The sequence below is a fragment of the Pituophis catenifer genome, unplaced genomic scaffold (assembly GCF_029215685.1).
Source record: "Pituophis catenifer annectens isolate HBS135680 unplaced genomic scaffold, rPitCat1.0.hap2 SCAF_1, whole genome shotgun sequence".
Taxonomy (NCBI): Eukaryota; Metazoa; Chordata; class Lepidosauria; order Squamata; family Colubridae; genus Pituophis; species Pituophis catenifer.
Window position 1 is genome coordinate 22,631,711 of NW_027256881.1, and position 20,611 is coordinate 22,652,321.

At 40.8% G+C, this 20,611-nt stretch overlaps 1 protein-coding gene across 1 annotated transcript in view; it reads right to left on the reverse strand.

Annotated features, from left to right (window-relative positions):
• DTNB (dystrobrevin beta) overlaps positions 1-20,611 on the reverse strand; it is a 115,747-nt gene that overhangs the window by 58,380 nt on the left and 36,756 nt on the right. The window contains exon 9 of the mRNA XM_070946856.1: positions 19,629-19,753. Coding sequence (XP_070802957.1) covers positions 19,629-19,753 — 125 coding nt within the window. The remainder of the gene's footprint in view (positions 1-19,628; positions 19,754-20,611) is intronic.

The window sequence follows — 20,611 nt, forward strand, 5'->3', positions numbered from 1 at the left end:
TTAAGGTCTGGGCCAGTCTATTCTACATAACAAAGATCTGCCTCCTTCAGGCAGAGCCATAGTAGGAATTGCCAAAGATAGGATTAGCCCTCTACACAATAGCAGCAGAAACTCACCACATGTGACCTGGGAAGCACATGTGACCATCAGCCAGCAAGGCCCCCACCCCCTGAGAGTCTGACAACCAATCAGGATACTCTTTTGGGGCCCCAAGAAATGCAGAGCCAGAGAGAGCATAAAAACCCAAGGATTTACTGTATCTGCCCCCTTTTCTGTTCAGGAACTCAAGCCATGTGATCCTGTCCACCATTAAACCATCTTTCCAAGCAGTCTCCATGTCTCCAGTGTCTGTTTCCCCACTTGGAGCAGAACCTAGAAGGATGTTTCTTCCAACACTACCTTATTGTTTTTACAAATAATTCAAGGCAGTGAACCTTCCTCCTCCTATTTTCCCCACAACAACAAGTCTGTGAGGTAGGTTGAGCTGAGGGAGTGACTACCCCAAAATGACCCAGCTGGCTTTCATAGCTAAGGCAGGACTTAGTAACAACAATTTGCATGCTTAGATAACTTTTAATATGGATCATTGCCTCTAAGTATTCTCAACTCTTTCAGGATAAAATGGGGAGGGGGGGAAGGAAGTTCTGACCTCATCAAATCATCAAGAGCTTTTAAACTTTCAGAGTTTGAAAAGCAAAATAGTGAAAACCTCCTTTGTGGCAGTTAAGAGAATTTCAATAGTGTGCTACAGATGAAGAGGTAAGTCAGTTATCCAAGGAGGAAATGTCTTGATTACTCATATGCAAATACAATAACACCTTTATCTCTTCATCAGTCTCTTTGAAAAGCAGCAAGAATCATCCGGGAATCCCTTTAGGGTTCACATTCTAACTCCTTTCTTCTTTAAAAGAAATACTTAAATGATTTCTTAAATGAATGTCCCAAAAAAACCCACCCCACATTGTATGGATGCCACCTTTGATATTAGAAATCAGGATTTTATTGATTCATTTTATAGTTAAGTGTGAACATTAGAATCACTTTGGAATTTTCTGAGGTGGGATGTGCAAGCTTGCAACAGGCTTTGTCAGCAGTTGCCTATAGCAATAGCAATAGCACTTAGACTTACATACTGCTTCATAGAGCCCTACAGCCAACTCTAAGGGGTTTACAGAGTTAGCATATTGCCCACCAACAATCTGGGTCCTCATTTTACCGACTTGGAAGGATGGAAGGCTGAGTCAACCTTGAGCCGTTGAGACTCAAACTACCGAACTGCTGGCAGCCGGCAGCCAGCATAAATAGCCTGCAGTACTGCATTCTAACCACTGCGCCACCTTGGCTCTTCTATAGGCTCCCCTAAAAGCTGATGTTTTGGAGGCAGTCTTTGGTTAATAATAACTCATTCAGTGACTGTTTGGAGTTACAATAGTGCTAAACAAGTAGTTAGGGCCAGCCATTCTAGCAACTTCAGAGTCACATGATTACAATCTAGGCATTTTGTAACTGGCTCATACTATGTCTGCAGTCATGTGATCATGATTTGCAATTCTCCCTGCTGGTTTATCACAAGTATAATCAATGGGGAAGCCAGTAGGGAAGGTTGCACGTTGGTCAGGTCTCTCCCACTTGCACACCCCATCCAGCTATTCACACACTCTCTCCCACCCAACAGCTGCAACCCAATAATTCCACCACCATTGATCAGGTGGTTAAAAGTGGCAGTGGGAAGTTTGTACCTTGGACTTTCAAGATTCTGTTAATTTAGCCTTTCAATAAATCAGAATTAGCTTGTTGTGTTTCCTCTCTGGTTTACACAGCAGGGCTGACATCAATCTTGAAGGTCCAACCTCCCCTGCCTTATTATAGACTGATCAAATAGGGCAGATCCTTCCTCAGTTTCTTCCTAGGATCGTTAATCCATTGGGGACTCCTCTCCCTCTTGTCTGAGTGTTTCCTAGGAAACATGTCTTCCCCCCCCCCAGGACATTCACACATTCCATTACACTCCTATATCCTCTCCCCCCTTGCAGCAGCCACCCGAAGCCCCACTGTGCTCATGCCACACCACTCACACAATCTGCCAGTGGACACCCAAACAATTGTATTTCCCCACCACTTGTGCACCCATGTGCATTCTCTCTCACCCAGCAGCAGCTACTTACCAGCCTGCATGCCTGCTTGCAAACTACCGGGGACCTGCAACTTCCTGCTGGCTTCCCCACTGATTTTGCTTGTTGGAAGCTGGCAGGAAGTTGTAAAGAGGTGCTCAGGGATTGCTGTCACTAAGCAATGTGGTCACCTGACATTGCACTTTATGACTGCATTGCTTAGCAACAGAAATTCTGGTCCCACCTTCCATCGCAACTTGAGGACTATCTGTAGTAGAATGTCAAGCACTCTCTACTGCTTGCCATTGCTGTGTCTGTTGAATATCTATTTATTTTATTGATGTTCAAGCAACTCCAAAAAGACTGGGTGGCCTCCAATATTTAAAAGGATACAAAATTTTACAAATAAACATGATTATCTGGACAAAACAACCTAAATAACATGCAGGGAAAAATTGCTGTTGGCAACTGCAATTGCCAGGGACAATCCCAAACTGCAATCCTAGGAACAGAGCCTGGGTTTAAGAGACTGCCAGAACATTTGAAGGGTGAGAATAGAATATGTGTCTAAGCGGATGTTGTGCTAGAGGGCAGGTGCTACAATGGAGAATGCACATTTCCAATCTGCTCCTACTCATTGTTTTGAATAATTTTGCTGATTATTTTCTGCATATTTTGTGGGGGCATGCTTCAATGCTAAAAATAATGTGCATATTTTTATGTTTTATAGGAGCTAGTGGGTTGGATTTATTAATTGCGTTGGTATTTTATAAATAGAATAGGAATGACAGAATGAATGAATGAATGAATCAGCCAGTTAACTGATGCATGCATACATATATTGTACTGTTCTGCCCCAGCTCCGGATTTCCGAGGATAAGGACACACCAACGATCCTTATCAAATTTATTAAGTAGCAAGAATAAACAAGACCGGCAAAGGTTGGCAACCAGCCCAAAAAACAAGATATGATAAACCAAAATACTCTGATAATAAATACGAGTTGTTTCTAGCAAGAAACTTACTAAGGGCATGTGACTTAAATAGGTTAAGGGAGTGGCAAATTATCCTTAAGCCTTACTCTTGAGGAGACCTTCTCCTCCTGAGTAGCCACTCCTGCCTTTTGGCAGCCCTGTGTGCCCAAGCATTGAGGAGAGGCTCCTCCACTTCACTCTCTCCACTTGAAGGAGCCTCTGGAGGTTCTGAAGGCCCTGGCTGAGTCTCTTCCTCTGGCACCACATCCTCTTCAGCCTCCTCACTGTCCGACGCGAGCGCTGGCTGAGCAGGCTGCTGGCGCGACACCACCAGCCTCCTTGTCGTCGGGATCAGCCACGATCCGCGCAGACCGCTGGCGGGCCACAACATGTACTCTATAGCAATAGTAATAGCACTTAGACTTATATACCGCTTCATACTGCTTTTTCAACCCTCTCTAAGCAGTTTATAGAGTTAGCATATTGCCCCCAATAATCTGGGTCCTCATTTTACCGACCTTGGAAGGATGGAAGGCTGAGTCAATCTTGAGCCAGTAAGACTTGAACTGCTGAACTGCTGGCGGACAGCAGAATTAGCCTGCAATACTGCATTCTAACCACTGCGCCATCACGGCTTTTATATAGCATTCTTGATTGCACACGTGATCTACAGTGCTTGGGCAAGGCAGACAGACAGCAGAACCTCTAATTTCCAATTCTAATTTCCTCCACTATTTTTAATTTCTCCAGCCAGTCAAAGCTGTCGGACCTCCTTTCTTGCTTGTGGTGTATCAAGATGCCATTTTATTTCCTGGTAGGAATAGGCTGGCATATTAAGCGATGCTTAAATGGGAGACTCTGAATTTACCTAGAGCCATCAATCAACATTTTTGTTTTATTAACATTATGGATTCCACTCTTTAGCGATAATGGAAGAGCTACATCAGGAAAGTATTTGTGCACTACTGTATTTTTCAGAGTATAAGACACAATTTTCCCTCCCCCCCCTAAAAGTGGGTGAAAATTTCAGTGTGTCTTATAGACCGAATACGGGTCTGTTTTTGGGCTCACAAACCCTCCGTATGTCGCGTTTTCGCACTCCCCGGCCCCCAGAAGCACCCTGCTGAGGTCCGCATGTCCTGTTTTTGCCAAAAACAAGCCTGATTCTGCCAAAAATGGGCCCAGTTTTGGGCTCCCAAACCCTCCACGTGTCACATTTTCACCCTCTCCAGCCCCTAGAAACCCTCTGCAGGCCAAAAACGGGTACATTTTTGGCAAAAATGGGATGTGCGGAGCACTGCAGAGTGCTTCTGGGGGCCGAAGATGATCATATGACTCTGGGACAATGCAACCGTCATAAATATGAATCAGTTGTCAAGCATCTGAATGCAAATCATGTGACCATGGGGATGCTGTAACAGTCGTAAGTGTGAAAAATGGTCATAAGTCACTTCTTTCAGTGCTGCTGTAACTTTGAACAGTCATTAAATGAACTGTTGTAAGTAGAGGACTACCTATAATGTTGTATTGAATTACAACAACTAATAATTATATTTCAAACAATAACTTTAATTACAAAGCACATTTCTTTATGTTGAATTACAACTATAGATCTCCAACCAAAAGATTTCACCTACTCTGTCATGGTCCTTCAAGTTCCCTATGATCAAAGAAAGGCTCTGCTTTTGTGCAAAAATACCTGGAAGCAACTCCCATTAACCTCAGTGTTATTTTTCTTCCTAACAAATATGTCTTAAGAGGTTACATATCAACCCAGTTTCGTGGTGGTTTATTACACAGAGAAGTCACCACAATTGTAGTACATAAAAACTTTAGCAAATGGAAATAGTTGAACGCAGAGAAATTAATGTGCTATTATGCCTACATTCTAAAGCTCGGATGGGAATTATTACTGTGTATCACTTTACTCCAGGGGTGAAATGCTACCAGTTCAGACCGGTTCGGCATAACGGCGGCGGGTGGTAGCGATGGCAGCGCAAGGCTCCGCCCACCTGCTGTTACTTCCTGCTTTTAACCAGGAAGTAACCTGTTTTTTACCCTCTGCACATGCGCAGAAGGGTTTGTGCATGAGCAGAGGGTCCGCACATGCGCAGAGGGCCCGCGCACGGGGCGCGTGCACTTCCGAACCGGTAGGAAAGGTAAATAGGTTTCACCCCTGCTTTATTCTCCTTAAAAATGCTTTATCAAAGACTGGGGAAATGTTAAAAATGCTAATTCAGAGAAACATAACATAAATTACAGGTAGTTCTCGAGTAACAATCATTCATTCAGCAACACTTTTAAGTTATGACAGCATTGAATGAGGAGACTTCAAGGCTAGTCTTGCAGCCATTGCAGTGTTCTCATCATGATCAGGTAGTGGTGGGATTCAGCCAGTTCGCACCACTTCGGGAGAACCGGTTGTTAACTTTGTGAGCAGTTTGGCAAACTAGTTGTTGGAAGAAATTATTAGGGCAGAGAACTGGTTGTTAAATTACTTGAATCCCACCACTGTGATCAGGTGTCTGTGACTGGGTGCTTTGCAACCGGCTCACAATTCCCATGGTCAGGTGAACATCATTTGCGACCTTCACTGCCAACTGCTGACAAGCAAAGATAATGGAGAACCAGCAGCAAGTCAGCAGTTACATGACTCGTTGCTTTATGACTGCTTCGCTTAGCAACAGAGTCCCAAGTCCCAATTAATGTTATTAATTGAGGACCACTTGTAACGCAGATAAGGAACAAAGGCAACACATCATTTGAAGTTTAAATATTGTATTTCATATGTCAGGATTATAGAACTCTTCTGGCTACGAACAGGTATACCAAGTCCTAGCATTCCATTTTACTTAGAAGAAAAGGAGTGAATATTATTGCTACGTGATCCTATTGGCACAGAATTACGAGCTCCATTAAGGGTTTAATAAAGGAGAATAAAAGGGGAGTAGGGGTTTATGGGGATGAGGGTTGTTTTTATTGTTGGTACACTGGGATTTTATTTTTGCAAGTCACCTTGAGCCACTGAGAGTGAGTGGGTGGCTATATAAATTTTCTAAAATAGATAAAGAAAAAGCTCTTGTAATTGTATTTGTTAGGTTTTATAGCTTAACGTTGATTTCTTTAATTTCTGCCCATCCTGTACAATTGGGCAATGTGCTCCAGGCCCCATCTATTAAATAAGGTCATCTCATGAAACTAGGAAACAGATCTTTTCTGTCAAAGCACTTGCCCTTGGGAACAACATTCCCCCCGAGATTTGTCTGGCCTCAACACTGACTGTGTTCAAAACAAATCTTAAAAGTGGCACTTTGTGCAGGCTTTGGGTTAAGATTGGGCTGCAACTCTTGCGGGCTGCATTATTTTTAGAATGATTGATTAGGACTTTTTCTTTATGCCTATGGTTTTATTTATACTTGTATTTATGATGTTATAATTGTGTGTGGCCCAGAATCATGATGGAGTTGGGCAGCCTTATTAAATAAATAAACATTAAAAATGAATAAAGATTCTGCTGACCTTCAAGGTCCCTATGCCCTCTACAACTACAGAGATCTATAATAGTTGCTAAGTGAGCTCAGTGCCAACTTACTGTATCTCTCTGCTCATTTTTACAGAATCATAAGCAGTGCAGATATTAGCACATCTCTACAATAAAACCACCTGTCCTATTTGAAGACCTTTGCTTGCTACATTAGCTGTCAACAGATAGTTCTTGACTTACAACTGTTCATTTAGTGACAGTTCAAAGTTACAACGGCACTGAAACAAGTGACTTATGACCATTTTTCACAGTTATGACTCTCGTAGCATCCCCTTGGTCACGTGATCAAAATTTAGATACTTGGCAACTGACTCATATTTATGACAGTTGCAGTGTCCTGAAGGTCATGTAATCCCCTTTTGCAACCTTCTGACAAGCAAAGTCAATGGGGGAGCGAGATTCACTTTACAACCGTTTTACTAACTTAACAACTGCAGTGATTCACTTAAGAACTGTGGCAAGAAAGGTGGTAAAATGGGGCAAAATTCACTTAACAACTGTTTCGCTTAGCGAAATACATTTTGGGCTCAATTGTGGTTGTAAGTAGAGGACTACCTGTAGTTCCACTAGCTAATGGTTCATATAGTCAGGTGTCTGATCTATTAATTTCCTGACGTCTGGCTTGAACCTCCTTCATTGTAATTTTAACCCGCTGATTTCCAGGCCTGCTTTCAGAAGCAACTGAGACTAATCCTATTCTTTCCCCTAGATAACAGCACTTCAGGTATCTGGAGATTGCTATCTCCCCTCAGTCATCCTTTTCCGGAGGCTAAACATGCCAATACTCTTTAATGCTTCCTCACAGATGTTAGTTTCCACATCTATCACCAATTTGCTCCAATATTTCATTGTACTTTTTGGACAGGAGTGGTCAAAAGCTGGACGCTGAACTCCAAATGGGATTGGTCAGAAGAACATTGGTGGAACAATTCTTCCCATGATGAGGACTCTATTCTCCTGCTAATGTACTTCAAAGAGTGCTTTTAAAAGTTTCATTGTATTGCTGGCTCGTGATTAGCTTTTGTCCAAGAAGGACACTCAGATACCGTCCACATGTACTGCTGCCAAGCCTCGTCCATCCCATTCTAGTCGTTCTTTTCTGCTACCCAGATGCAGAACTTTACATTTATTTATATTCAATTCAGTGGTGAAATACCATTTTTTTTTACTACTGGTTCTGTGGGCGTGGCTTGGTGGGCATGGTGTGCATGGCAGGGGAAGGATGCTGCAAAATCTCCATTCCCACCCCACTCTAGGGGAAGGATACTGCAAAATCCCCATTCTCTTCCCACTCCTGGGAGAAGGATATTGCAAAATCTCCATTCCCACCCCACTCTGAGGCCAGTCAGAGGTGGTATTTGCCAGTTCTCCGAACTGCTCAAAATTTCCACTACCGGTTCTCCAGAACCTGTCAGAACCTGCTAAATTTCACCCCTGATTCAATTCCATTATATTAATTTCAGCCTATTGTTCAAGGTTCTCTAGATGCTTTTTTTTTTCCAATCCCTCTCTCGTTCATTTGCAGTATTAGCTCTCCCTTCTAGTTTTATGTCATCTGCAAATTTGAAATTGTCTTCTCAACTCCTTCGTTCAAGTCATTGATACAAATGTTAAACAGCATAGGGCTCAGGAAAGAGTCCCATAGCATCACATTTGATATTTCCCTTCAGGCTGAAGTAAAGCCATTAATGAACCTTGCATTGGGCACATTTATTCAACCAAGTATGAGTCCATTTAATGAACATGTTATTTAGCTCATATTTTACCATTTTATTTAAACTTTCATAAGCCACTGTGTAATTCCAGATATATTGGTATTCCCCTAATCTATTAAACTACTGTTAAAGAAATACAGTTAATCTGAAATTAGATATACATGGACTGGATGCTAAAATGAATGAGATCCAAATTTCGATCGCCAGCAATGAGAATAGAATACAAAATGCGGAACAAAGAATAGAAAAAAACGAGAAGAAACTGGACATGGTCGATCAAACCCTGTGGGCGCAGAATAAAGAAACAGAAGACGCTTTAATACAACTTGAGATGGATAAGGCCTCGTTTTACCTGCGATTCCAAAACATCGTGGAAGACAAAGAAGAGGACCTAGGAGATAAGATGGCTGAGTTGATTGCAGAGACGCTCCAACAGGATAAGCAAGAAATAATACGAGAGATCGATGAGGTCTATAGAGTCCAAACCAACTACGTGAGAAGGAACAGGCTCCCTAGAGAAGTCCATATTCGCTTCGCTAGGAAAAAAGTGAGAGACATTTTGTATAATATAGCTAGGGAGGAAAAAATTACATACGGGGGAAAAGAAGTGAACATCTTAAAACAAATCCCAAGGAGAGTGAGGGAGAGGAGGAAAAGCTATAGATTTCTGACAAACCAATTAAACAGGAGAAGTATAATATTTAGGTGGCTCCTCCCAGAAGGAATGTTAATATCGTGGCAAGGGAGGAAAATCAGAATCGATTGTGTAAGTGATGCCCAAGATTTCCTAGAACAACTAAGGGGAGGTGAAGAAGAACAAATCAGTAAGGAGGAAAACGAAGTACTAAATACGGAAGAAGAGACATCGCAAGAACAAATCACAAGAGAAGACATAGAAGAGGAGAAGAAAAAGGAAGACACAGAAGAAAGAGGGAAAAAATCTAGACCAGTGAGAGCAGTAACACTTAAAGGTAAATAAAAACCAGAGACTAGAGGACAGCTATAGGAATGAACGATACCAAGATCTTATCGCTCAATGTGAACGGCTTAAATGATTACAAAAAAAGGAGGATAATATTGTCGAAACTGATGAAACAAAATCCTGATATAATCTGTATTCAAGAGGTCCATATAAAAAAGGATGAAGCCAACTATTTAAATTTTACTAAATTTGGTAAAGTATTTTTTTCATTAGCCGAGAAAAGAAAAAGGGGGGTGGCTATCTATGTTAAGAAAGGAATAGAGGCAGAATGTAAATATAAAGATGAAAAAGGGAGAATATTGATTGTAGAGATAACGAGAGGCAATTCTAAGGTGCTAGTGGTGGGGGTTTACGCCCCGAATAAAAAACAAGGGAAATTTTATCGGAAACTGCATGAACAGCTGGCAAAATGGGCAAACAATGAAATTTGTATGGTTGGGGATTTTAATGGAATTATAGACCCTAAATATGATTATAAATGTGATATAACTAAAAAGAATAAAAGATCTCCCTTACCAAAGACCTTTTTTGATTTAGTGGACGAGATTAACCTAATTGATATGTGGCGCACTTTACACCCCCATGATAGACAATTTACCTTCTATTCAATGCCACATAACTCCTGGTCCAGAATAGATATGGTCTGGGCTACCAGAAAACTGGGCCTAGAAATTAAAAAGGTTAATATGTGCACAAATGTTTGGGCAGACCATAAGTTCCTTGAAATTAGCTGGCATCACGACACAAAGAAAATACAACAGAGATGGAGTCTAAGGACTAAGTTGCTATACGAAGAAGAGTTTATACGGAAATTGAACGAAGAAGTTAAACGCTTCTTCACAGAAAATGGAAATCGAGAGACAGCCAAAGAAATCGTGTGGGATACTATGAAGGCCTACGTGAGAGGGGTAGCTATATCATATACTGCCTTCAAAAACAAGGAAAAAAGAAAGACCACAGAAGTGCTTACTAATAAGCTATTGCAAGCAGAAGATAAACTCCAGCAATGCCCGGGAGATGAGGTGTCCAAACAACAGTGGTTGATGACGAGACATAGATTGAACTTATTGGACCAGGAGGAAATGGCACAGAAAATAAAAAGATCCAAGCACTATTGCTTTGAAAACGCTAACAAGTCGGGGAGATGGCTGGCGTACAAACTAAAAAAAGAGAAGGAAAAAAACCAAATACTAGTATTAGAAGACGCTCAGGGCAACTTGCTGACAAAGGAAGAAGATAAATTAGAGAGCATAAGAAAGTTTTATGAAGATCTATACAAAAATGAAGGAATAGCGACAAGCAAGGTAGAACAGTACTTGTGCGAAGCTAAACTACCGCTAATTTCTGAAGAAGAAAAGGAAATGTTAAATGAAAAGATTACTATAGAGGAACTAAAAACGGCCCTTTCTAAAATAAAGAAAAATAAAACTCCAGGCCCAGATGGTCTCCCCGGGGAAATATATCAAAAATTTGATGATACTTTAAAATTAGAGTTGTTAGAAATATTAAACGAGGCCCTGGTGGGTATCACAATCCCAGACTCGTGGAGGGAAGCGTACTTGACGCTTATACCGAAAGAAGGTGCCGATCCGAAACAGATATCCAACTACAGACCCATCTCATTGCTGAACGCAGACTATAAACTGTTCATGAATATAATTGCGGAGAGGTTCAAAAAAATTTTAAATCAGTGGATTCACAAAGACCAAAATGGTTTTCTCCCAGGGAGACAGATTAGAGACAACCTGAGGATAGTTTTAAACACCTTTGAATATTACGAACAACATCCCGAAAAACAGCTGGCTTTAATGTTTGTCGATGCCCAAAAGGCATTCGACAACTTGAATTGGACCTTTATGATAAACCAAATTGATCTAATGGGATTCGGCACCAACTTCAGGAAGATGATTGAGAACATATATAGAAACCAAAGGGCAAACATACTAGTGAATGGAGATAGAACCCAGCTGTTTCAGATACAAAAAGGAGTAAGACAGGGATGCCCTTTATCTCCTTTGCTATATATCTTGGCGTTAGAGGTGCTACTCAGAAAGATAAGAGACAACAAAGAGATTAAAGGATTAAAGATTAGAAATGAAACTTTTAAGACCCAAGCTTTCGCGGACGACGTAGCCCTCATAATGGAAGACCCACTAGAATCCGGTGCAAAATTAATGCAGGAAATCCAGGAGTATGGAGAGGTGGCGGGCCTAAAACTTAATAAGAACAAAACCAAAATGATAGTGAAAAACATGACTGATCTACAAAAGGGAGAATTGGAAGAATCATTAGGCCTCCAGACAGTTAGGAAAATAAAATACCTGGGAATATGGATTACCGCGAGACTCTCCTCACTAAAAGAGGATAATTATATTCCCCTTTTACAGAAAACACGCCAAGACTTAGAAAGATGGAAAAAGCTCAAATTGTCCCTGATCGGTAAAATTGCAGCGATCAAAATGAATATCCTACCAAAAATTCTGTTCCTATTCCAAAATATTCCGCTATCACTAGACAAAAAATTCTTTCTGGATCTGAACAAATGCATTAGGAACTTTTTGTGGGAGGGTAAGAAATCGAGGATCGCCCTTAAGATACTCCAAGGGAAAAGGAATTTGGGAGGCTTTGGGCTCCCTGACTGGGAACTATATCAAAAGGCCGCAAAATTAATTTGGATCAAGGAGTGGATCAAGTTACAGGATAGGAGAACCCTGATCTTGGAAGGACATGATCTCCTAGAAGGATGGCACTCCCATCTCTGGGATATAAAGAATAAGAAAAAATCCTATTTCCATAAGCACAAAATCAGGGAGACCCTCATTTGTACGTGGGACGAAATTAGACAGAAGATATATACTAAAGTACCCATTTGGCTTTCCATTATGGAATCGCTGGCGGCCCCAAACAGGAGAGATGACTATAAATGGGGTACATATAAGGACATCCTCGATGAAGAAGGGAAACTTAAATCGCTGGAGCTATTGAGGGATCAGGGCTTTAGTTTGGATTGGTGGAACTATATTCGGATCAACTCAAGATTCCAAAAAGATAAAGACAAATTCGGAATAGCAGCAAAATATGGAAACTTTGACAAAATTATTTGGGGACCAGGAAAAAAAATGTTAACCAAAATTTATCACTTTTTATTGGATGAAGATAAGGCAGAGTCCATAGTGAAAAGACAATTGAATATCTGGGAAAAAAATCTAGGACATAGCCTAAATTTCAATGACTGGGAGATAGCTTGGAATAGAAACTACAAAATAACCAAATCGACAATGTTTAGGGAAAATCACTATAAATTGCTACATAGGTGGTATCTAGCCCCAGCGAGGCTAGCTAAGATGTTCCCAAATCTCTCTCCCACATGTTGGAAATGTGGAAAATCGGTCGGCACCTTTTACCACCTATGGTGGACCTGCCCTGAGACTAAAAAGTACTGGTCCAAAATCCAACACTGGCTTTGTGAAATAACTGGACAGGAGGTAGCCTTAGTTCCGGAACTTTTCCTCCTTGGCATGACTGAAGAGGGCTTAAACAACAACAAAACCCAACTGATAATTCAGATTATAACTGCGGCTAGAATAGCCTTCGCAAAATGGTGGAAAAACAAACTTATACCCCCAGAAGAAACTCTAATAAATAAGATCTTAGAGTGCGCAGAAATGGCGAAACTGACAGGCGAGTTAAAAAACGAGGACAACTCAAGATATTATGATGTATGGGGTATTTGGTACCACTGGCTTAAAAATAAGACGAAAACATGACTTTAGATTCTTGACTTGGCACATCTACTATAGTCATATTGTATAGTATCATGTATAGTTATGATTGTAGCCTTATTTTTTCTAAACTTTGTTTTATTACACTGTAAATACACTGTACCTCCGAAAGCAGAGATGGATTGTACATTCTCTTTTTTGTTTTGGAAAAATCAATAAAAAAAAATTTAAAAAAAAAAAAAAAAAAAGAAATACAGTTAATCTGGCATGATTTGTTTGTGCCAAGCGCCTGCTGACTTTGTTAATTGGATAATTATCTAAGTGCTCACAAACATGCTGCTTGATATGCTGTATATTTTATGCTTCCCTTTATGGAGGACAAATCTAAGTAAGAAACTTCGGCAGAGTTCATCCATCATGTCATCAAGTTCAGCCTGAGAAAACAGCAATTTCTCAGGCTGAACTTGATTAAGAAAGCAGTTTCCACCATAATATTTACTTATTTTCTCTTCCAAACATCCCTACCTCTGTCCAAGTCATGAGTGATTCCCTTATATGTTAAACAATATAATTTCAAGCACTTGAGATAGTTTTTCTAATGAAGGTTGCAAACTCATTCATTATCAAATTGAAAAGATTTGTAAAAAAAAAAAATGGGAAGGGAATTGAGTGGGAAAATCATTATAAATGAGTATATTGCAAGTCAGAAAATGTTCTATCAATTCCAAGAATCACCAAAGTAGTTAATCAGTGAAAGGGAAAGTTCTGCAGAAAACTTTCCTTTTGGGACCAGATTTATTCATTTTTTTGCTAAATAGAACAAAATGCACCACAGATCAAAGGACAACAAATTTAAACTATTCATAAAAGACAGTGAGAAATTATTACTGTCTGCCTTCACTATACAGATAACTTAGGGAAAATGCCTGTGTTCTTTAGGAACACACAAACTGAGAGTGACAATCGATGTTCTAGATATTACTGATAAATAAAAGAGAAACAAACCATTTCCATGGAGATATCATCTAATGTTCTTAAAAACTGAGATGGGAAAATGCTGAATTTCTGGAGATAAAAGTTAGATTTCCTTAACACTAGGCTCTCTATCAAACAACTGAAAAGTAGATATGATTTCTTTCCTTGTTTATAGAATTTATATAGTACCTCATTTCAATCTGGTCACTCTGGGTGACTCATGATACAAAATATAAAACAAGAAATAATATGGCAATATTACACCAAAGCACTATAGTCTGGCTGCATAATGTCAGTGTGTAAAAAATTATGAGCCTGGATAGCCATAAGAACAAGTCAGCCAATGGGACCTGTTTGGTTACTGAGAGCCATGTCAGATAGCTCGGAGCCTGTGCTGGTTGGATTACTGCAAACGTTAACACATAACAATTGAATTATAACTCAATTAAAAGATACCTATTTAACTCCACAAAGCCTGAGGAAAAACCAGTTTTTTTGGAAGTCTAGCATGGTTGGGGCCGTCCAGATCCCAGAGGAATGCTATTCCATAAGCCAGGTGCTACAACAGAGAAAACATGATTCCTGGGTTCCACTAGATCAGTGATGACGAACCTTTTCGGCACTGAGTGCCAAAAAGGGAGCACGTGCTTTGTGCGCGTGTGTCTGGGCAGCAACCTGGAAGAGGAGCTGCCCAGGGCGCATGTGCACCCCGAAAATGAACTTCTGGTTTCAGCTATTGAGCCAGCTACTCTTCCTGGTTTCTGGTGCACATGTGCACACAACAATCAGCTGGCCAGCATGCATGTTCACGCAGGAAAACGGAAGACCAGCTCTTCCAGTTTCCAGCACTGCCGCATGCAAAAAGACCAGCTGATTGTGGCGCGTACATGTGTGCCAGAAACCCAGAAAAGGAATGGGCAACGTCGCACGTGCCAGGCGACATGGCTTCGCATGCCACTTCGGCCACACGTGCCATAGGTTCACCATCACTCTAGCAGTGCTCTAGATGGCACTGCTTTAGAGAAGAAACCTAGAGCAAATCTGCAGACAGACTGGCCTTGTGCCATATAAGGTTTTATAGGTTACTACCATACCTTAAATTGCACCAGAATTTACTGTCTGGGAGACTCTTACCTCATCCAGTGTCAAAAATAGAAAATACTGTTTTTTAAAATGTAGAAGTGATCTAGAAAGATACAGAGTGATTAGCTCAACATCTGTTCCAGATAAAATTAATAAGATGTTATAAAATTAGAAACATAAATTACCAGTCAACAGAGGAATCATGTTGAAAAAATTAACCTGGGTTCTACAAGGCAAGTCACATCTTAGCAATATTTGGTAGTTCTTTGAAATACCAATATAGATAGGGTTTATCTGGCTTTCATTGTTTAGTTAGATTTTTAAAAGACTTATGTTCAGTGGTGGGATTCAGCAGGTTCGGGTCGGTTCGGGTGAACCGGTAGTTAAATTGCTGGCTGGCCCCTCCCCTCGTCTCCCCATCCCTTCCAGGACCAACATGCCCCATTTTGGTAAGTGCAGGGAGGCCTCCTAGGCCCAAAACAGGGTGCAGGGGGGTGGGGTGTCCTCCCCACAGCCCGTTTTTACTCCCAGGGCGGTGCAGGAGGCCGAGTACTGCCTGTCACATCCCCCAGCCACGCCCGCCATGCCCACGCCCACCCAGTCATTAGGGTAGAGAACCAGTTGTTAAAATTATTTGAATCCCACCACTGCTTATAGTTGAGAAGAAGACTGCACAGCAGCTTCACAGAATCCTGGATGAAATGGATTATCTAGAGACTTTTCAATCTGGTTTCAGGCCTGAGTGTGGGACAAAAACAACATTGGTTGCCCTTTTAACATGATCTCTAGTGAGAGCGGGATAAGTGTGGCTCTGTTTGACCTCTCAGCAACCTTTAAAACCACTGATCTTGGTATCCTTCTGGACCAATTCAGTGAATAGGGAGTGGGTGGCACTGAGCTGTGCTGGTTTTTTTCCTTTCCCTAGGGTTGATTCCAGTCAGTGGTGATGGGGGATAGAAAGATCCCATCCTCAGCCCCTGCTATGTGGGGTGTCACAAGATTCGGTACTCTCTCCTTTCCTGTTTAACATCTACATGAAGTTGCTAGGTGAGCTCATCTGTTGCCATGGGACGCTTGAGTATCATCGGTACGCTTGATGATACTCAATTATATATCTTTTCCCCTGGAGAGTTAAGCAATGCTGTGGATGACTTATCTTGGTGGCTGGAGGCTATGAGGGACTAGATGCGGAATAACAAGTTTTAGCTGAACCCTGTCAAGACTGAATGCCTATGAAGTTTTGGAGCCTGCTGATTTGTGGACAATACCATCATTGCTATATGACTGAAACTTTTAAATATATTATGGATGTGAATGAAGAAGGCAATATTTTCAATATTAAGGAAAAATCAAGAACACAGGAGCATAACCTCAAACTGAGAGGAGGGAAATTCAAACTAATGTTAAGAAAGTATTACTTCACATAGAGAGTAGGGAAATTCAAACTAATGTTAAGAAAGTATTACTTCACAGAGAGAGTAGAGGAAGCTTGGAACAAACTTCCAGCAGAGGTAGTGGGTCAATCATCAGTAACTGAGTTTAGACATGCTTGGGATAAACACATGTCCATCATCCAGCAAAAATTTTAAAAAATAAATAACAATAAAAATTTAATTAATTAATACGGAAAAAAAAACTCAAAGGGAAAACTTGCTGGACCACTAAGTCTTTTTCTACTGTCAGTTCTGTTTCTACGCTACTATGGTACAGGATGGGGTTGCACTCCCCTAGATAGACCCAGTGCACATCTTAGGGGTCCTCCTAGACTCCTGCTTGTACAGGTGGTCCTCTTAGCTAGGCGGGACTTTTCATAGCTTTGTGTTGTGTGCCAATTATTCCCCCGCCTCAATTTTGTGGCTCTGCTCATGGTAATTCATAACCTGGTCAGCTTTTGGCTGTGCTGCTGTAATACTCTATATCAGTGGTTCCCAACCTTTTTTTGGCCATGCCCCACCTAAGCATCTCTAAAATCCTGACCCCACCCCCACCCCGCCCCCTGGTGACATATAATTCTTACTTTACTCAAAAAGTGAACTCTACTCACGCAGAGGAAGCCTAAAAGGCCATTAACTTGGTTTAAACAAGGTTCAAATTGCCCCTATTAAAAATCAAATTGTCCGTTGGGAACCACTGCTCTACATGGAGCTTCCCTTCAAAAGTATCTGGAATCTTCAACTGGTGCAGAATGTGGCAGAACCCTAAAGTGGCACATATTATACACTTCTGCTCCTCACCTTGCATTGGCTCACTTTGCTTCCATGTCCAACTCATGGGGCTGGTTTTGACTTTTGACCCTTCATGACATGGGAACAGGTTATTTGAGGGACCACGTTTTCCCAGTTACAAATGCCCATCTCATCAGATCTGGCAGAAGAGGTATGCTGTGGGTACCATCTATGAAGCAGCTATATCTGGCAGAATCCAGAAAAGGGATTTTTTCTGTTGTGGCACTTGCTCTATAGATCATCTTCCCTCCTAAGGTGGCCCCTTACCTGCTGTCTTTTTGGAAGTCCCTCAAAACGTGGCTATGTCTCAGGGTCTCAAGAGAATGTTGGTCTCCTGAAGTAGCTCCTTTGTTCTTAATATCTAAGACTCTTACTTTAGCCTTTTAAACAACAAGTTTTTAATGGCATTCTCTTTTAATATTATTTTATTGTACACTGACCAGGCCAGCCATATGAATATAATTTATAAATAAATAAAATTTTAAAAATTCACCTTGGAATAGATATAGATAACTATTGTAAAGGGGTGAGAAGAAAGTACATTCGGTGATAACACCAAATTGTTTAGGATGATTAAAACAAAAAGTTAACGAAGTACAAAAATACCTCTCCATGCTGGAAAATGGACATTAAAATGGCAAATACAGTTCAGTAAACCAAACTGAAATTTGGGGCCAGTTTCATTAATCCAACTTCCACCACTAAGTAATGGTTGATATAAAAGAGATCATGATATTTAGTGGACTGCTTGATGCGAAAGAAATATATAATTAAGCATAAAACTAAGTATGGTTATATTGTAAATAGATATTAAACTGAAACTAGGGGTTCAGTATAGATAGAAGAAAGTTTGCCAAACTAATTTGTTTAAGAATAAAATTATCAAGTATAGCAACTTCACTAATCCAAACAGCATTAAAGGGATTAAGGAGACTTCATGTAGAATAAAACTATCAATACTTGTCATAATGGTTACATATTCAGTATATATGCATTACTTACAGCGTCTGAGGCAGAATGCCCCTCAATGCCTTATGCTGGGGAGAATAAACAGCAAAATGCTACCGCATCTCTGTCTTTCTTATGGGATTCTCACTGGCATGTGTTTGTTTACAAATGAACAAGACTTTGAACTGGACTTTTGGCCTGATTTAGATGGCTGTTTTGGATTCTAATTCTGTATTTGTTCTCCCTCAGGCACATAGCTGCGAACATTAAATAATGTTCAAGTATGTAATACCCTTAGCAATAAGTCTATGGTTATTATTTTGCTCACACAGTGACCGTTGGAAAAATATTAATAAGGGAGACATCATAACTTCTTTTAGTATCCAGGAGGTGGTTTAGGAAGACAGAATCTTATCCCAAAGGTGCTTTTTCAGGACTTTCTGGTTTTTCTTTAAAGACGAAAAAGAGAGCTGAGAAGCTTCTTGGATAAGAAGTGAAATGTCTTCAAAGAAAACCCAGAAAAGCCTCTTGAAAAAGCACCTTTGGGACAACTATGACCGGGATGACTGAGAATCTCCAAAGACAGAATCTTGCAAATACTAGCTATAGAAAAACAAATATGTAATTAAAAATCAAATGTAACCAACTACAGGTAGTCCACGACTTACTACCATTCATTTAGTGACCATTCAAAGTTACAATGGCACTGAAAAAAAATGATTTATGATCAGTCCTCACATTTACAATCTTTGCTGCATCCCCACAGTCATGTGATCAGAATTCAGCCACTTGGCAACCGGCATATATTTACGATAGCTGCAACATCCCAGGGTCATGTGATCGCCATTTGTGACTTTCCCAGCTAGCTTCTGACCAGCAAAGTAAATGAGGGAAGCCGGATTCGCTTAGTGACCATATGATTCACTAAATAATTGCAGTGATTTGCTTAACAACCATGGCAAAAAGGTCATACATTGGGGCACGACTCACTTAACAACTGCCTTGCTTAGCAACATAAATGTTTGGCCCAATTGTGGTCAAGGATTACCTGTAATAAGTTAGAGTCAGGTCCCAAGATAATACGAATATTTGAAACAGAACTGACTCAAATTGATAATCAGTATTTGAAGGAGCACTAAACCAACTGTCAATGCTTCAATATACCCAAATCTTAATTATACTTTTTTTTTCTACAATGCCTAAAGTTTATTTCATTTTTAGACCTCTCCTGAACACAAGCACCATGTATATCAAGGGGGGAAAAGGACTCAAGAGAACACCACCTGACCGACAAGAAAGCAATCAAACTGAACAGAACAAATCATATTTAAATGAAGATATATACTCACACTATATGGGCAAGGTCAAGGGGCTTCTCTGGCTGTTCCGGATATACAGGGTGAGGAGGATCTCTAGTGGGTACACAACCAAGAGATTTACTAATGGCATGGCTCAGCTTCTTGGCAGGCGATTTCTGTTTTTTTTTTTTTAGAAAGAATTAAACATAGAGACTAGTATTAACACAGCAGATCAACCTGTGCAGCACACTAGATAAGAGCTGCAACTGAACCTCAAAAGAAACAACTCTCAGTGCTCAAACCACTGCCATAGCCTTGGAGACACACCTGGGTTTCCCTAGAAGAGGTCCATGGCTCTCTCCTCAACATTTCACTGCCTTGTGAATACTGTACTGTATATAGAAGGAGAATTTGTATTCCGGTGATTACTTTGCAGGATGAACAGAAGATTACTCTCCCTCTCTCCTTTCTTATTTCTCATGTCCAAACTTGCTAGAGCAGATGTGTGAACACGTGAATCCGAATTCGGCCGGTGATAGGCCCAGAGTTGTCTTGTGGGGCTGTCCCGGAGACGGCGAGGGACTGTCCTGGCCACGCCCACCCAATCAGCCGCGATGATCAGGCCATGCCCACCCCAGCCCCCCAAAGGCAAACAAAATCCTGATATGGCCCACAATGGGATCGAGTTTGACACCCCTGCTCTAGAGGTTTTCTTGAGCAATGGGACAATGGAACATGGCAGGGAGGTATTTACTTATTATTTATTTTAATTGGTTTATATGGCTGCCCATCTCACAACTTTAGCAACTCTGGCAGCAAGCATACTTAAAAAATTAGAAAAGCAGTAACAACAAATATGCATATAATGGCAGCTGAGGACAACAGTAGTCACAACAATAGCACTTGTGTCACAGGCCTCATCAATCTCCCAACACCCACATCTCAGAAAACAGACATATTTTTAAAGGTTTCCAGATCTCAGGGTTATGGTGTCCAGAAGTCAGGAAAGGGGATGATTATTTTGGACAGCAGGT